This window comes from Syngnathus acus, chromosome 5 (genome assembly GCF_901709675.1).
Source record: "Syngnathus acus chromosome 5, fSynAcu1.2, whole genome shotgun sequence".
NCBI classification, from domain to species: domain Eukaryota; kingdom Metazoa; phylum Chordata; class Actinopteri; order Syngnathiformes; family Syngnathidae; genus Syngnathus; species Syngnathus acus.
Window position 1 is genome coordinate 10,238,596 of NC_051091.1, and position 19,146 is coordinate 10,257,741.

The window sequence follows — 19,146 nt, forward strand, 5'->3', positions numbered from 1 at the left end:
TTTTTTTTAAAGTATAAATAAAAAAAAAAAAAAACAGCAATTACGCTGCAGTTGTGCATGAAAATCCCAAAGTCCATTTGGCTCCGTTTTTCTGTGCCACCATAATTGTCGAACATGAAAAGTTGCTCCTTATTAAATAAAATCTCCATTGCTGTTACATCATAAAGGTCACAATTGATTTTAGAGACGCAAAAATTGGTGGTACAGTCCAAAACAGAAATGCTATTGCCCCTGTTAAAAAGTGGAAAAGGTCACATTTGACTCTCACTCTGGATGTGTGACGAAGCACAAAAAACGTACAACCTTGAGGGCTCAAAAGCTAACGTGTGTGTGTTATTGATGAGAACAACTTTGATTGGTTGCTTCTCAGTTGGATGTTGTGTACGCCCCTTGCTTTACCACAACTTGACGTAAATTTGCATGTAAATTAAGCGCAATCATCGTCCTTAGTCCTGGTAGTCGTCGAGAGCTGCAAGTCAGCACCTTCTTTGGTGCTGACTCGCTTAAACTCTCAAAGCTAAACCATTTTGCATAAACATATCAAGGGAGTACCAGCTCATCTATTTTAGCGTCATTAGTCACTCAAAGTATCTTTCATGTTAAATGTAATCATGTTTGCAAGTTCAGTCTTCCTTCATTCAAGGTAGAGGCTTTCTAGTGTTACTGTAAATAATTATTCATTGTTGGGAGTCTAAGGCTTAAAATTCCTGGCACGTATGAGGCACAGCAGGCACTTTCTGAAGGGTCACTCAAGTTCCTTGCGTGCGTGTGTGGTGCACAATTATTAGTCCATTTGCATAAACTTACTTTTTTTTTTTTTTTAACGCAGATTAGTTTCATTTTGACTAACTAACATGAGAAGTGTTGAATATTGAACAAACTCGTCTTCCCCTAAACACCTGACTATCTTCAGTTGTGCAAATAAGCTGCGCAAGCTTCTCTGTTGTTGTGTTTTTTTTAAACTGGCTTTTGGGGTTTTAAGTTAATAGAATTTACATTTAGTTACGCAAGGGTGGGCTTTGATGATTTTTCCTTTTTTTTTGGGTGGGCTTTGATGATTTTTGTGTGTGTACAAGTGTATGCAAAGGGTTTTGGGGGTGCAGTCTATTTAGAGCTCGCCCTGTGGGAGACGTCTCAGTCCAACCAGAAGGGCGGGAGGGCGTGGGAAGACCTCCACGGAGTCCACGCTGTCATTTGCAGCACGAGTGCACTTGTATGTGCCATCCTAAAAGGGAAGTAAGTATTTTGGCACAAAAATAGATATTCAGGTGTGCTATTTTAAGCAGTTCTTTATAGTCAGAGGGAAGATTTTACCCACTTCCTGTAGCCTTCCTCAGAGGCGTGCTGTTAGTGGGACAGAGGAGTTGAGAATGGAGGTGGGCCTGAACCAGGGATCAACTCTAAACCCCTTTTTCTTTGCAATGGTGGATAGGCTGACATGAGGTTAGACTGGAATCCCCTTGGACTATGATGTTGGTAGAAGATATTGTGATTAGGTGAAGGAACTTTTCAAAAGGTGGAGGCATGCGCTGGAAAGGAGAGCATTTGAGATTAGCGAAAGTAAAATGGAATATAGGTGTATGAATGGGGGGGTGGGGGGGCGGCTACGGGGAGAAAAGATAGTGAGGGCAGAAGACTTTAGGATTAACAGTTCAGAGCAATGGTGAGGAGGTGGGGAAACGGATTAAGCAGGTTGGAGCAGGAATTTCAGGTGTGTTATGTGATGGGTCTCTGTATGGCTTAGTTAGAAGGATGAGCGACTAGCAGTCCCTTGATCAAAGGGATATTTTTTCATGTATTACACAAACCCAAATAATTCTTCAAAGCACGATGATAAACAGCTATCATTTGTATTCCACAACAAATAGGGGGGGCGACAGTGTAAAAAACCAAATATGAAAAAATATTGGGGGGAAAAAGAAAGATTTTTGAATATGCAAATATTTGTGTTGTAATATCACCAATCACCACTAGTAGGCAGACATTGCTCAGTCGTGCTTACGCTGGGTCTTTTCAGCCCTAGTGGGTATGCACTACAATAATAACCATTCGACACTGGAGAAATCAACTTCCAAAGAAATGCTGCAGACTGTTGCTAGGCGGTACGAATTGTCAAAAATGGATTTTACGAATTAATGCTGACGTAAATGGTAATCAACGGTAGAAATACATGACTGGAATCTCTCTTCATTAGCATCTGAGTATTTTTATTTTAGTTTTCTTGCACAAGAGTAACTTGACAGTAAAATGTTACTTCAGATCTCTTATTAAATATTATTTAATAAAAACCTCTGTTATTTCTGTTATGGAAATGTCTACTATCGTTGCTCCCACCCAACCAACCCTCTTCCTCCTCCTCAAAGTGTTGCTTTTCTTTCAGCGTCTCATAATGCCTCCGCTGAGGTGCGTACAAGAGGGAAAAGCCCAAGCTTTACCCTCCACATTGCCTTCAGAGTCACGCACTGGAGCCGAGTGGCGCTAGTATCCGAAGGATACCGCAGGACATCCGGAGCAGAATCCAACACTACCCCTTGTGAGTACAACATCATTGTCTAAGCGAGCACTTTTTTTTTTAATTGAGATTTCTTCTTTTGTTTTTTTTGTTTATTCAAATGAGATGGCTGCACTTGACCCTTTTAACTTTTTCAAATTGAGATTTGTGTTTATGATCAGCTTTAATAATTCCATGTTATTTTTTTATCATCAGCACTGCAGTATTTAACTTGCCTGTTTGGCTCAGTTAACATACTTTAGATAAGTACATAATATTTGTCTTTCCTACTCATCCAAATCCACATTTACCATATGGAAAATTTCAAAGAGGCCAAATGTTTTATTTTTATCTGTTTTTCCTGGGGTTGGCTGGTGACCAGTCCAGATTGTACTCTGCCTCTAGCCCCCAAATCAGATTGGATACTCTCCAGTTCACCCACAACTGTAAAGAGGACAAATGCCAGAGAAAATGGATGGAATCATGAATATTTATTTTTTGAAGAGACAGAGTGAGTGGTCGGTGGGAACTTGTGGAAAGACAAGATTCTATGACGACATAAAGTCTCCCGAGAGAGAAACGAAAACACACAAAAGTCGCTCACGTGTTCTATTCAAATGCCACTCCAAAATTGGGACTAGCTCATAGTAAGAGCATGTGTCTTCCCCCCCCGTTTTCATCATTTGGCAGATTTAACCACAAAGAAAGAAAAATTGCATATTGTCAGCTGTAGGTTAAACATGGTCACCAAACAATCCCTCGCCATTGTGCTACCTGCACACTGACGCTAATATGGTGTCTACCACATGAGTTTGAATACATTCTATCATGGTGGCTGCTGCTTTGCTTTAGCTTATTTGATCTTCTGGCTAATTTTTGGAATAACATTTCTAGCTGGTGCCTGCACCTGCAGAGTTTCATTCACTAGACAACATGTGGTCCTGTTCTATTTTAAAACTTGTAATCCCATTCTGTAGTTTTGTCACGGAAAATCCAGCTGGATTCTTCAGGAGTTATTATTGAAGAGTGATGTGTGCAAAATTCAAACATCTTCGGGAGTTTGGTGTCTCTGGAGAGTTTCAGTTTGGTGCTGAACTCAACTAGTATTGTTTGGTCCATGTGTAATTGAACTCTACTTGAATTCCTCAGGGAGTATTCCTAATGTCTAGCAGTATTGTCATGATATATAAAAATATTAGACTGACTACCTCTCGGAGCTCAGCACTAGTATGGAAAGAGCCGTTCAGAACTTCCATCAATCAATTCATTCTCTGGACTGCTTATCCTCACTATTAAGAGAAATCGGATCAAATAGTAAATTCCACCTTGTACATCAAGTCCAATGTCCGGATGCCGTTGAGTTCGTGCACGTTCATCTGACATTTCCAACTTTCTCAGCTGTCTTGAATGACGCATAAGCAAATCCTACTTAACCCATTTCCAGGAAACCATGTGCAGGGTTTTATTTAATCGTGTTAGTTTATGTTGTGAGCACTTTTTAACATGGTTTGGAGTATATACTGTATTTTCTAGATTCATTCCAACAAACAGGATAGTTGGTGGAGAGATTGTGGTTGCGGTGAGCGTTTTGTACCCGCAGTGGCAGTCGTGCATTAAATCATTCTTTACTTCAGCACAATATCAGCTTGATCCATCTCTTACTCCACTTTTCATCTACTGGTGGTCTTGATTCTATTTCATGCTGTAGGTGGTTTATCTATCTCACCAGTCAGATAACAATTCAAACGCTAGTGTTTTCTCTGACTTGCTTCGTACTCAGAAAGGAATTCAGCAAAGTAGTTTTCCGTAGTTCCTTGCTACATTGTTTATAAGGTGCCACGACAGAACATTAATCGACACAGTAGAAATGGAAAGTAGGTTTTGAAGAAGTGCAGCACATCTATTAGAAACAGCCAAGTCAAAATGGTTGACTTCAAATTGGTTTTATAACATGGATCCATTGGAGTGTTTTGTTCATTCTGATCTGAATGTTTTTATAAAAGTTCTTGGGGTTAAAATTCGAAATATACTTCAACTTTTTGCTTTATATGCTCGCAAGGTGCTGTCACCACTTGGTACGCTAAAATGAAATCAGCACTCACCCCTTTTATTAGTAAAGAATGAAAGGACCTGCCATTTTCTTAGTGTACGTTTGAAGGAGTGAACGGAAAAATGGTGTTCAGTCAGTGGAAATTGCCCCTGAGAGCAAATAACTTTACCATGCTAATGCTGCGTCCACACAGCAGCCATTAAAGATACAATCAACGACCCCCATGCACCCGCTGCACCGCGCCGTTGGCCCGTTAGCTCGATCGCAGCCGAAACCAATGCTGCTCCTGACAAGGCGTCCGCTCTAGGTGGACTAACTCTACGCTGCCTGACCTGCAGAATGATCCCAAAATAGTGCTTTGTATGCGAGTTGACTCAGTTCATTCTTTGTTAATTAGCCGCTGTTAATGAAAGCAGCTGAAAAAAAAAAAAGATGGTCACATAAAATGACTCTCAGCAGGTCATAACAGTGCAATCTCTAATGATAATATATATAAACAATGTAATTTAATTTTTATTTCTAAAGACATTAAAAAAACACATTCCAACTAAATATAAGTGAAATTGGCGCAGAACTAAATGGATCTATTTTATTTTCCACTACAGTGAAAAATGAATGCAGACTTTCTTTGATGGCTGTCCCATTTTTGTTTCTATGTCATATATGCGTCTTCTTTGGTGTGATATTCTAACGCTTGGCCTGAGGTGTGTGGTAACTAACATTCAAAAAGTAACTGAATTCCTGACTTTGACAACAAGCTCAAGGGGGCAAACTTTCACAGAAGTAACCTGTTTGAACTAGTGCAGGCGAATCCAGTACTTGGATGTACAAACCTTTTCCAGTGAAGGCCACATACAGAAACCCCCCCACAAAAAAAGGTTTTGAAAGTAACGTTGCAAATGAAGCCGAGTAAAGTGATATCTTGTGACATTTTTCTCAGTGTCAAAACATTTGAACATTTTCACACTTTCTCATAGGTTTTTCATACAAGCTGTATTAAGTTTCATCTGAATATTTCATATTTCATAATCTCAATAGCCTTCTATGGTGTGTATTGCGTAACGTTAATACAGTAAGTCAGCATGTGTAAAAAGTGGGATAAACACAGGCGTGCAGAGTGCAGACGTTTTCTCGTGTGCCTGTAAGCGTGACTTCTATTTAAAGATGTAAAAGTTAGCCTGCAGCTAACCGCACTTTGTGCTGCACTCTCGAGCTGCTAAAATGCTAGCAGCCCATTGGCCGTGTCATTTGTATGGCCGTATTATTCAGCGCCATAAAAGCGGCCATGCCGGGTGGGAAAAGAAGTTGACCACCGTTTACTGTGTGCACATCAAATGAGAGGTGGAGAAGACCCTGGACTGGTTGTCAGCCAATCACAGCACACAATATATTCCAATTCATTCATGAGCTGTATTTAATTTTACATTACATTGGTGTTGTGACCCTGAGATTAAGTTGACCGTCATTTGGTCTTCAGATAATATATGCGGCTTGACACAGCCCCAAGGGGACTTCTTTTCTTCATGGTGGCGCATCCTCCACTGTCGCGTAAAGAAGTTGGGCGTGGTTAGCTAAATCCTCAAGCGAACTATCAAAGATCTATTTGCTTATGGGCGGTGGCTTGGAATAGACTTCTTTTCACGGTTAGGTAACATAGCTGATAACATAGCTGAACTTTAACCTCTGATCACTTGTTGATATAACACTGATGAATATATATGCACATCTCCATGTAGTAAACAATGTTCCCCTAATTGCATTTACACAGAAATGTTTGGGTAACGTATCTACTTCTACTTCCCTGCAGTATTTATGAAATCTGTGGTAGATAGCAATAAATGGATAACAGTAAGAGAAAACGGAAAACTATTCTGTTATTGCCACATTTACTCCACAATGCACATTTGCTTTTTGAATTTTACACAATTTGGTAAAAAATGTTTGTTTCAATGATTTATTCACTGTTACGGGAGCAAAACTAATTTATTATAATAAATCAATTTTAACAGCTTCTGTTAAAAGTATGTGAGTTAGCTGCTCTCATCCAAAGTGTAAAACACAACGTATTATTGTTTGAAGGCAAGTCAATCATGAGTCATGTGTCAGAGAGCCATATGATAAACACGTGATTACGCCTCACAATAATTCCAAAATGCCTTTGGGCCGTCCGTATGCAGCATATGGCGTAAGTGTTAAAAATAAATCTAGCGTTTGTGGGAGCAGGCAGATATTAGCTCGTCGAGGTGTGAAACAACGACCAACGTTGGTTTTCGTGAGGTCGGCCTCTAAAGTGTCACGCCACGGGACCCTGAGTGAATATTTTACGGACTGCGCTGTTTTGGTAACGACAGACTTGAGTTGCATAAGAAATATGTATTTACAATAATAGATTGATTACATGGATTAGTGATGCCAATATATTCTGTAGTTATGATCTGGCTATAATTAGATCACATGTTGCATCCTTTTGTGGTATGAAAAAGTTAGCTTATGAATTTTTAGCATGAGTTGGAACAGTTTGTTTTTTCACATGGGTGGGCTCGTCGGAAAGTTAGCACACGAAGCGATACTAATGAGTGCTTGGAATCTGGCCCACCAACACTTATTAAGACCCTCGCTCAGGGTCAACAAGAGCTTTCTCCACTTCTAAATAAGTTGCTCTATGCTTATTCTTCTGGTCTTGTCTTGGCTTCATCTACCACCTCTCGCTATCTTCTGCCTGGGTCCACCCGCTCATATATTCACCCCCCACCTTGTCACCTCCCTCACTTTGCTGCAGTGCGTCCTCCTCGTTCTCCTCTTCATCCTCATCACCTCCGTCATTATCACCAGCAGGCACATTAACATCTACGTAACTTCATTTTAACGCGGCTCCCCTTTCTCCCCTGTCCTTCCTTTTCTTAATTCCCTTTGTGTGTGCTTTTTTTTTTTTTTTTTTTTTTAACATTAGCCTCCTGTTTGCCTTTCACGTGTGATCATCGCCATGAGAAATCGTTAATTCATCCTCCTCCTCCTGTGATGAGCTAGTGTGTTGTTCCGAGGGAGACGATGCCCTTGGTGTGACCGTGAGAGAGGAGTAAAGAGGGAGAGAGAGAGATGCATGAGCTAAATCTCTGCAGTAGCAGGCTTGTGAGCAAGCAAGTTTTTTTTTCTCTCGGCTGCTTGTTGGTATATGCAAATGTTCATATCAGGAGGGATGGAGCAAACCAGAAGAAAACGGGGCAGCACTATAGTTGTATTTTCTCCACTACTTAATCCATTTTATGCATCTTTGAAGCAGGTTAGAGGGACCTGAATTTTATCTTGGGCCTGCACAATATGGATGTTTTTTTTTGGTTGATATTGAAATCGGCAGATTGATTAATTAAATATATGATGGATAAAGTTTTTAATAAACAATACACTTTTTTGCTACCGTAATGCTTACAACAACAAAGATGTGAATTACAGGCAGAGTATTTGACTGTTTTACAAAACTCAATTGTTCTGTTTTAATTGAACTTTACAACAGAAAGAGTCCTAATATTGCAATATATTAATGCATAAGAAAAAAGCAATTTCAATTTTTGCTGAATTTGAAACAGTTAATATCCACTGATTAAATTGGTGGGCCCTAATTATGACCGTAAACTCGCTAGACATTTTCCAATTGGGCCATTGTGGTCACATGTTCCTGCTTCTGTCTTTAATCTGGCGACATCCTCTACTGAATTGACCCTTTTTGAATAAAAATGTACGATAATGTCATAACTTTAGACGACCGGGGCTCTTCTCTTATTATTCCCCTAAAAATGTCACTCAGGATTAGGACCTGTGTTTCTCTGTCTTCTGCTTAATTCTGACATCACAGCGTTTGATATTACACATAATAGATGTAAATTGGCTGGATTTAAAAATCGAGCACTAAGTAACACATTGAACTACTGAAGGACTTTTTTTTTGCAGCACTGCAAAAAATATGAGCTCAGGTTATGCACAGTTTGTCGTTGAACTTTTAATAGTCCAATCTCTTTGAACAAGTACAGAATTAGTCTGTGCTGCTTACAGCACGCTCATGTGTAGCACTCCATGTCGCCTGTGCGAGCTAACGTTTCTCGGTGCCAGGCAAATCAGTTGCATAGCAACAGGAACTTTTTCAAGAACAAAAAAAATCTTTCAGCACAAGTGCAGTGCAATGAGATATGGAAGGATGAGCTCCCTGAACTTTTTCCTAGTCAATGCACTAAATATATATAAACTTGAAGGAGACATATTGTGCATTTGCTGTATTGCTAAAATGTCAACATGAACCTTTTTAGGATATCATTTGACATGACATGTCATTGTAATTGTGACCCGCAATGCATTTCCAAACACTTGCGAATCGAACTGACTTGATACCTCCCACCCTGTGAAAGTAGTGCCACAAACATGGCAACGACTTGGTGTGTAAATGTCACATTGTTTGCGCCACGAGTAATGGAGATGACATTTTACGCTTGAACGTGTGGCTGCTATTATTTTATTTTTTTTCGGAGAGGGGGGGCAATTTTGCTGCCTGACGGCGCGCACTCTAAAATGCTGCACTCTTTTCTGCGAAGCAAGAGTGGCGACATGAGTATGGGAACCATATAAATGTTAACATCGAGTCATCAAATTGCTCATTAAAATTGGTAAAAATGTCAGTCGGTCATGAGCTGCCAGGTAAAGCCAGCTGTTATGACGCAGTGTAAAATGTTATTGCCTTTTACCAGGGTTATTATAGCTTTGGATTTTTCATAACAGTTGGTGTTTTGTTTTGATATTTTCTTTTTTAAATTCACTAAGTTTTAAATCGTTTTTAGAGAAAGTTTGTCAGAATTATTTATTAATTTATTTTTCTTTCCTTCTTTCTTTCTTCATTTATTTATTTATTTATTTTAGAGTTGTTTCGTGTTAGTTGAGTTTTATTATTAGTTTTAGCATTAGTCTTAGTCTGCAGGAAGATGTTATCGTCGATCGTTGCTAGCCATCAATATGACCCCACTGGTACTGACATGGCAATCAAATAAAAATTTAAGATGCTTTTGGGAATAATGTACATCATTATCCAGTCCTCCTCTTTATTTAATTGCTCAATATATTTCACAGTAGATTTCAATACGACCAGCCCAAAAGATGATTTGTCTCTGCTGCAGTCATCTTGGAAGTTGACTTTTAATTTTATCTAAATTTATTGGCACCCTGTGGCTTTCTGATTTGTGATTTAGACGATGTGCTTTGGATGCTGCAGTGTGATAACTTGCGTTTGAGCACATCACAACTTGCTTTACATCTCATTAAGTAACTACACTCTTTCTTTGTGGATGTACTCTTTCTATTTGCTTAAAAGATCTTCCTCTGGAAAAACAGGCAATTCCCTCTGCCAATATTGTGTCAGCTAACTTTCCTTTCCTTTGTCTCTTTTCCAAATGACGAGTCATTGAGGATTCTTCTGGAGCGAATAGTTTTCTTGAGGGACAAGACAAGGGGTTGATATTCAGTTAGCATTAAATACTTTGTGAATTTGTGGGGTGGTAAGAGATGTAAAGAACACAGAAAGAAAAATATTCACAAAGAATATAGTTTATACCAATGGGTTCTCACATCCTATTCATTTCATCCAGTGCAATTGCAGAAGATATTTTGGAGGCAGACAGGCTTTGAAAGAAAGTAGTAGAGAATCGAACAAAATCTGATATGATCATATTTTTCATTTTATTGGATACATTTTTATTGTATGTACTGAGCCTCAATGTTTTCCTGCCTTTCCTGTCTGTTTCCCATTCTGATGCCACTGGGCTGTCTTTGGGGTTCTCCATGACCTGTCCCCCCACCCCCAAATAGTGTGAGGAACATATGAATTAATTAATCATTTTAAGTGGAAGGTTATACTGCTGGGAGCCATCTCATTAACGTCACACGTGCACTTGCATAGTCAGACGCAGACAGAAGCGGTTTTATTTTACTACAGCACTTAGGAAATGGTTTGAGGCTTGAGCAATTAATAAGGCTAATGGTTATTGGCCGGTAGCTAGTAGTGATCAGTGTTGGAGATTTATCCACAAGATAAACACAGCACTTAACAGGGAAAATGGATTCTAAACTTGAGTGTTGTGTTTGCGAAATACATACATGGTATAGAAACTACAATAAGACATCCACATTGAAAACAATTACCTTTATTTCTTATTATTTTTTATTTTTTTATTATTTATATTACAACTTTTTTTTATATCATTATTTGATGAGGGTTCAGGCAACAACCAATTACGGCTCAGCTTGCTAATGTCACATGACCAAACCCATTGTTGGGTTACCTGGGTTCTCAGCACATATGATGTCAATTTCAGTCGACAGGAAGTGACAAAATGTGTTTGTTATTAAATGTACATGAAAAATAACGAACTTAGGAAATGAATGAATTTTTTACTGCTGAAAATGGCTAAATAAGCGCACTATCCCTTTAGACATGTATCATCTTTGAAAACGATTCTGAAAAGAAACAGACAACTTCATCAATAAAAGATACGACTATCGGCATCGTCTTAAAGCTGTGCAGAAAGTGTAACAGATGTACCTTGGCCGGCAAGCTTCCATTATTGATAGGAGTCAAGAATAAAAAGACACACAGGTAAAAATAAATGCTACTTTGAGGCTGTTATACATTTTTCATGCAGCTCTGGTCATGGATTTGATGCAGGTATACTTAATGAAGTGGCAAGCGAAGGCTATGGCCTGTCTAACATACTGCAGATGCCCGGACCACCCGCACCTGGTGGTACCTGCAGCGCTAGGCTGCGTGTCCTCTCCTGCTCTTCCTCGCAGCTTTTTGGTGCACTGCAGTTCTGGAATCTTTCAGACTGCGCTGCATTGATATTCAAAGCCTGTGTCTGATCCCCATCACTGCTCTCCTTCCCTCTCTCTTGCTCTCACTCTTTAGGTCTTTTCCTGTAATGTCCAAGTTAAATAGTCTTAACAGCTGTTCTGTAAAACTAACGCTCTGCTTGAATCTCACTCGGAGTACTCTCCGACTGAGTCAACTATTGCTTCTCTGTGTGACAACTTTACAAAACTTACTGAAAATGTTAGATGGTGGATTTCTGAAATATCGGGGATTGTCGTAAGTTAGCATTCAATGGGTTTTGTATCGTAACATTTGGCTGCTTTGTTCCCGCAACGAAAAATCTTCAGTGACTTTGACAACTTGGTGTCATCCGTGTTTAACGTAAAGTATCTTCTCACGGCTGATGTGGCTCTTGCTCCTCTTGCCAGGTTATGTTAGACTGCAAAGGTGGTACTTGTGGTGTCGCATCAAAGTATTTTCCAAGTACAAGCGCAGACAACACACCAGTGTATCCCTAATTGCCCTATTATGCTCCACAGTCTCTACTTTACTGCTGGGTGCCCTCAATCTCCAAACACAGAAGATCCATGTTCTCCTCCATTATTTCCACAGCATGCCTTTCTTGACGTTTCCAACAATTATATCAGAGCCCTGGACATGTCTTGGAGGGTGACTTCTTTACTGATAGCACATTTCCAGTTTTTGGCACTTGACCTTTTCAACTGGAGCATAATAATGCAATGAGTCCCAAGTCAGTGGCTTCAACCTGGAGGGACTGAAATGGACTCTACCCTCATTAGAGTCTGACCTCTTTGCCCTTTTTTGCCTTCCCACCATCTCATCCCATCGTCAGGTGGAATGTATTTTTAAGGAACAAAAAAAAAAACGCCTTGTCGCAGACACACACACACACACACACAGCACCCCCGCTGCCTGCCGACATGGTACAGGCTGTGCAGTGAGATGGCCCCAGCTGAGGCGGCAGCACAGTGAGAGAGAGAGAGCTGCTCACAGTCTCAGTCTCCTCACACACTCACACACACACTCACACACACACACTCACACACCTACACTCACATTCACACACACTCACACACATTCAGCACATTGCTGCGGTGGTTAGTCCGCCGCCGCCGACACCGTCGCAGCCGCATGTGCTGGTGCGCTCGCAGGTGGATTGTAGGACTGCGGGTGACTGTAATCTTGATGTCATGTAAGTGATTTTTGTCATATTGTGTGGATTGAGATGCAAAATTAGTCATGGAATGATGTGTTTTATCATCCCTGTTATGTATGTTCACTGCACATCTTTGTAGCTGACTCCTGCTTTTTGCCATCCGTTAATATTAGTAGGGACCGCTACCTCATTGATGGTGCGCAACCGGGGAGCGTGTACAATAAACGGCCGACTTGTCGCCGGTTCGACTGCCCGCGGCGACTGCTTTGGCAGATATGTCAACGTACCCGAAGATCACTGTTAATACAAGCGAGATTCCCGTAGGGATTTATTATAGCCGCTATTGGAAAGCGGGGATGGCTGAATGACCTCAACCATACTAATGCGTCGCCGCCATCAAGTCCCTTTACTGCTCACCATTTTTTTGCAGAGTTGGCTTCAATGTCCATTTTTATACTCTTCAATATTGCTATATTTTTTCCAAACATCTTATTACCAAAGGAGGATGCAAAATGCATGCTCCAATGCGGTTGAGTCATTTCTGGACTATTCCATGTTGGCTCAAACAGGTACCACAATGGTTGGCACCCCCAGCAGAAGAATGTCCAAAAATGGTCACTTGTAGACTAGTTAGAACAGGTTTACCATTGTTATTGGTATTGGTTGGTTGGAACAGTATGGCTCAGATATTTTGATTCCCTCCACAACTGTACTGAATAATTCCAAAAATGTCCTACAATCGTGGAAAATTTGGTTGGTCTTTGGTTGGTTGCTAGTTTTCAAAACCTCCCTGAAAAAGACTTGATCCAACAGTTTTCACTACTGACAGGCCAATATCCAATTTATGCTTCTTGCCAAAAAAATTCTTGAATATCTCATCTGAGTTCAACTCTAAAAGAGACCTTCTAGACTCAAATGAGCTTCGCTCAAAACTGCAATCAGGCTTCAGAAAAAAAGCACAGCACTAACCCTGCTGTTATAAAAGTGATCAATAATATACCCGTTGCACTTTTGATTGATCCGTCAACTGGTGTAGGCTTATCAGTTTTGGCCTGTGAGGTCATGTGGTTTCCTAGTTCGTTAATCATTTTAGTGACAGAATCCAATGTATTGCTGGAATCGTGAGCATCCAAAAGGGAGTGCCTCAAGGTTCTATATTAGGAGCTTTCCTATTCATTTATGAGTTGGGATCAAATGTGCATGTTGCTAATATGCCGATGACACAATCATTTACTGCTTTGGCTCATCTCCTGCTAATACTATTGAATCTCTGCAGGAATGTTTCATTGAAGTGCATCACACACTTCTGCCGCTAAAACTAGTCCCCAATGCTGACAAAACTAAATTAATGTTTTGAAACTCCAGGGAGGGTCTGCAAGTACTACCCGCAGTGTTCACTCTTGAGAGAAATGGAATTGAGATGGTTCATCTGTACAAGTGTCTTGGTATCTGGATTGATGATGCTCTTACTTTCAAAACCCTGCTCAAGTGGAATGGGCTTCTTTGTTCACCAGGAAAATGGCTCACTGGTACACTTTTATTTACAAGGTCATTCTTAGAATAATGCATATACTCTCTGTGGCTGTTACCTAAACAAAAGTGCATCTAAAATTGGTCCAGGTTTTGGTCTTATTCACAACTGTTGACCATGAATAAATTGTACCATGCATTCATATTACCAAGATGTGCTTTTAAGCACAAGTGACGTTGTGGGGACCTAGTGGTGAAGACCCTTACTTTATGAAAGATATCGTAATAGATGGGTCTCTAAACTATCTTGGCATCCTTCAACCGTACTAAACTTGACCACACTGTCTGTTCCTGTTGTATGGACCATTTTGATTTCGGTTCCTTCCTTTAGTGCCAAATAGTACTATTTTCTGTTTGTCGATTGAAGGCACACACTTGACACTGGGATCATGAATTGGTTTTATTTTCATGATGTCATATAGTAGTTTTAAATAACTTTGTACTATAAGAGTTTTAAAATCATCAGTCAAGTCAATGGCTGCTTGTGTGGCTGGAACATCATGTACAACTAATAGCCACAATCTGCTCTGCACATTGACTGTTTGGAACACGCGGGTGCTCGCTTCGCAACTTCAAATGTCACGTTATTGACTGCAGTCCGAGTGTGAGCACATTAGCCGCAGTTTACTCAGTGGCTAATTAGGAAAAAAGATGAAAAATGTGAGCGTAACGTCTCAGTACAAGAAGCATGATGAAGAGGCTAATTGTAGCCTTCATTTTACATCGGCAAGGTGTCCTAAATGTATTTGGAGCATTGTGCTGTCCTCCTTAAGTTCTCCCATCTGTACTGCCACTGGCCAGCATTTCAGGCCAATGTCGATTTTTATAGAAGCACCACTGTGCTCTTAAAGTGCATCTCCCCCTCTCAATTCTGCCTTCTTAACAAGACATCTATAATGCTCAAAATTAATGGCAATAGTTTTGGGAAGGGCTTTTGTTCCTTCTCGTCATCCACTCATGCCTACAAATGTCACAGGTTGGATCAGTTTCAGTCTGCTTTTGGTTTTGCCCATACTGAGATTGGCCAGCATTTCAGACACCACTGGTGCAATTATTAGATGGTCGCCCATGGCAATCATTTCAGCAACACCATTGAGCTCTAAATAGAATGAAATCATTCAACTTACCAAGACCTTTAATTTAATTCCTTTAATTCTTGGGGAAGGTCCGCTTACACTTTTCACAAATTAGCATTCCAACACTGACGAAAGGTCAAAAGGGAACAGGACAGGTTATGTGTGAAATTTCCATCCCTCCTTCCGTCCCTTTTTAAAGTTTGCAAAATATTGACAAGGACACTATAAATGCATTTAAAATGGCGAGCAGCGACTCTCCTGATCCTTTTCTTTTGTTCTATTAGCAGCACGATAGACCTGCTCTACTAGCCAACCATTTCCATTCCGCCTTATCTCCCTGTAGACAGCTGAATTCAAAGATAGACCAACGTCCCTTTCTCTTTCCAATCCTCCTCTTTAGGCCTGATGCCCGTTGTCCTAGTTTTCAGTTAAACCTAGCCAAATTTGAATATTAAAGATAAAAAAAAATATTACTCATTACACATCATCTGAAGGTTTTTATTTAGGTAGTGAGTCAATATTTATTTAATGAATTGCTTAATTTATGTCTTTTTTAAAGTACTGTGTAAATAGGTCAATGATTATGAAATTTGATTTCAGTTGTTAGTCTCCCAATCATTTAATTAATTCATTACCAATATATACATATTAGCTATGTTTTTTTTTTCTATCCCTAAGTCATTAATAATATTTACAATTTTGTGCTTGCTGTACTAAATGACAATCCATTATTTACATTTCCCTATTTTTCCTAAAGGTTGGATGGCAGACTATTTGTTACAATTATAAACAGGATTACTCTGTGTTTATTACTGTGGTTGTAGTTTATATTGGTGTGCTGCACCCCACTACATCATACTGAGAGGACATAATAATATTTGGGTGACCTTACCTAATGTTGTGGTAGCTTGTGAGTCAATCATCCTTCAGGGGATTCTCTTGCAGTGCTTTTCCTTAGAGGCAGGGGGCGCTGTGTGCCAATGCTCTGCTGCTGCTGCTGCTGCTGCTAGTGCTGCAGTGGGCACAGCTCAAATCTCAGCACTGTGCTCAAGGACATTTTGAGAAAGCGTGTCAATGTAAGAACTTGCTTTCATGGTTAGTGCTTGTAGTCAAAAAGTTTCTTGCTTATTACCCGTCACTTGCATATTTTATGTTTGATCAGGTGTTAAAGGCTCAAATTCAAGCTCACAACCCATATGGTGTCCACCTCCATAAAGTCCAATTAGACTTTCACTTTTTAATTACAGTATTCACATGGTTGGCATTTTGTCCTGCAGCGTGGGCTTGTGTAAGTAATTAGTCACTGTCAGGTCATGAGTGCAAAAAGTGAGTGAAAGGAGACACAGTGGGAGGTTGGAGGGGTGTGGGACTCTTCAAGGAGTCTCACAAGGGGGCGCTGTAGTTTTTAGATCACTTATGTAAGACTCAAATTCAATTCTAGACTCAAACATGTAAAGATGATTTCTGGCCCACAATGATCAAATTTATTAAGTGTTGAACCGGCAAACAGTAAACATCAATATCACAATAATAAATGTGCATGTGAGGTGCCGATATTATTCTTGTCCGCTTGGGGACACCATCCCCATGTTCCATACTGTAGTATCTGTAACTTTGAAGGTGTATGGCTTTAAAAGGCATGCGATGCCTGGTGAGTAACGTGTATATCAGTGAATGAATGTATTGACAATATTACTATTACAATACGAGGTATAAGGACAGAGATAAGAGAGACTAATAGTTGTTCAATTCATCATTTTTTGCCCTATTTTAGACACATTGCACTTCTTAGTTCTGTTATCAGTTAACATCAGTCGGGTTCTTGTTTGGAAACCAAAAACTCTTTGCACATGTTTGAAATGAAAATTAATTCTAATTTGTAGACTGGTAGAGTGTTACAGTCACAAGTAATGAATCATGTCGGTTAAAATTAGCCTGAAGATTGGTTGAAACTTGCAAATATCAATTTATACCTTTAGATTGTAATTGTGATGAGCAAGCCTGTGTCAGATTACAAAGGTTGTTCTTTCTGAATAACCAGGATTCTTGTGATACCAAAGAGAAATTCCATCTTTTCCATTTAGAATTCTGTTTTATACGGTACCGTCTGGTTCTCTTCAAAGACAAACATCTGGGTTCAATGGCTATGGTAGAGTTAGGGGATCTGTCTGCTCCTGTGGATGATGTCATTTCTTTGTAGGCGAGTGATGTAGTTTCACTCCTCAGCTTGGTGCTTGATTATGTCTACACACACACTCACACACTCGTTCCTGGGAGATCATTTGTTTGCTTTCATTTAGAGGATCTGGCCGACACAGATGCCCGCCTTGGCGTGCGCACAGTACGTCCGACGTCTACTTGGCCAGTACCGTTGGAAAGTTTGGAGAAAAAAAGATTAAGGGAGTGAAGCAGTACTAAGTGGAGTAACTGTAAAGCAAGACAACACAAACAAGACTAATGCAAGATAATTATTTGGATTATTATTCTGTGCCCATGAGGATTCTTTTCTTCCAATGTGACCAAGCAAAATGGAAGCAGCAGAGTATGTTGTGATGAATCATAAATACTTTACTATCACTGGCGTCGGGCCAAAAAAGCCTATCCCACAATTTTTTTCCCCCCACAAATTTATATTACTGGTCACTGGTCAGTTCCCACACGAGGGTGTTATTTCTGCAAATTGTTGCCCAATATAAAGTGCAGAATATCTTTTTTTTATATATTGATATCAGTACGAGTACCAATTCTCAACAAATATCATTCATACATATTTCAACCAATGACACAGTTTTGAAGAATGACCTTTTTTTTCTGATACAAAGCAAAAATCAGTTTGCAATAGAATAAACAAAATGATCAGCAGTGACAACTATACGTGAATGACTGCCTAATCGTGAGTACAACTGTCCAAAGTATCTTTTCTTGTCGTCTTGAAGTGACAGCGTCCGATGAAACGGACCTCGATGAGACAAGTGATGCCCAAGCACCCCCCCCCCCCCCCACACACACACACACACTCCATGTCAGCCCACCCTCCCCGGCGCCAGTGCGACGCTGCGTGCCACCTCTTCCATTTTGTCGTCAGAGCAGCTCCCGGCCTACCGCCCCCGCGCACACACCTCCTCTCCTCTTTCTCCGCATCTGAGAGGAGCATCCTCTTCTCTCTCCTCATCCTCGTCCTCTCACCCGTCGCGCTCTCTTTCTCTCCCCGCCTCTCTCTGGTTGTCCTCAGAATGAGGTTAGCAGCTCCGTTAGCGGCGCTAGATCAACACAGAAGCGGCGGAGTTACCGCAGTGGCGGGCTGTGGTTGTACCACTGCGCGACGTTCCCGCGCCGTCCTTCACGCTCTGTCCTCTGGAAACTAACCTCCTCCTCCTCTGTCCCTCCGTCTCTCCAGTAGTGATGCAGAGGACCACCATGTAGAAGCGGCCGCCGTATCGCAGAAATGGGAAGCCACGCATGGAGCGGGTCTGGACTGCAGCCGTGGTGAGCCTGAGCCCCCGCACCCCCCAAGCCTCGCGACCTTCTCAGGACCTGACCACAGGGGCCGTCCGACGCTCACCTGGATGCTCCCCAGTCTGTGCTTCGTCGCCCCTCTCCCTCCAACCTCCTCTTCCCTCTTCTTCTGCTGAAACAGATGCTCCAATAATTGGATTTTGCCCTCCTTTTTAATATCTCCACAAGTGGCACTCTCGCTTATTTATTTTTCTCTACTTGAATCCCACTTTGGAGACTGATCCCATCGCTATTAGCAATAACTGACCGGCTGGCATCATGGGAGACATGTCCAATAGTGACTTCTATGCCAAGAACCAAAGAAATGAGGGCGCCAACCACGCGGCGGGCTTCGGCTGCTCGCTCATGGAGCTGCGCTCGCTCATGGAGCTTCGCGGCACCGAGGCGGTGGTCAAGCTTCAGGAAGACTATGGGGGAGTTGAGGGACTGTGCAAACGACTGCAAACCTCACCCACGGAAGGT

General features: G+C 40.9%; 1 protein-coding gene across 7 annotated transcripts in view; it reads left to right on the top strand.

The window, feature by feature from the left end:
• The first annotated feature begins 12,447 nt into the window (after positions 1 to 12,447).
• The window catches only part of atp2b2 (ATPase plasma membrane Ca2+ transporting 2), a 49,566-nt gene continuing 42,867 nt past the window's right edge, over positions 12,448 to 19,146 (top strand). For 5 of the 7 annotated variants that reach the window (XM_037251337.1, XM_037251331.1, XM_037251334.1 and 2 more), the window contains exons 1-2: positions 12,448 to 12,598; positions 18,566 to 19,144. In XM_037251337.1, the coding sequence (XP_037107232.1) occupies positions 18,943 to 19,144 (202 nt within the window). In that variant the 5' untranslated portion in view covers positions 12,448 to 12,598; positions 18,566 to 18,942. Of the gene's footprint in view, positions 12,599 to 18,270; positions 18,407 to 18,565; positions 19,145 to 19,146 lie in introns of those variants that run through there. The other 2 variants (XM_037251333.1, XM_037251332.1) reach the window with 2 other exon arrangements.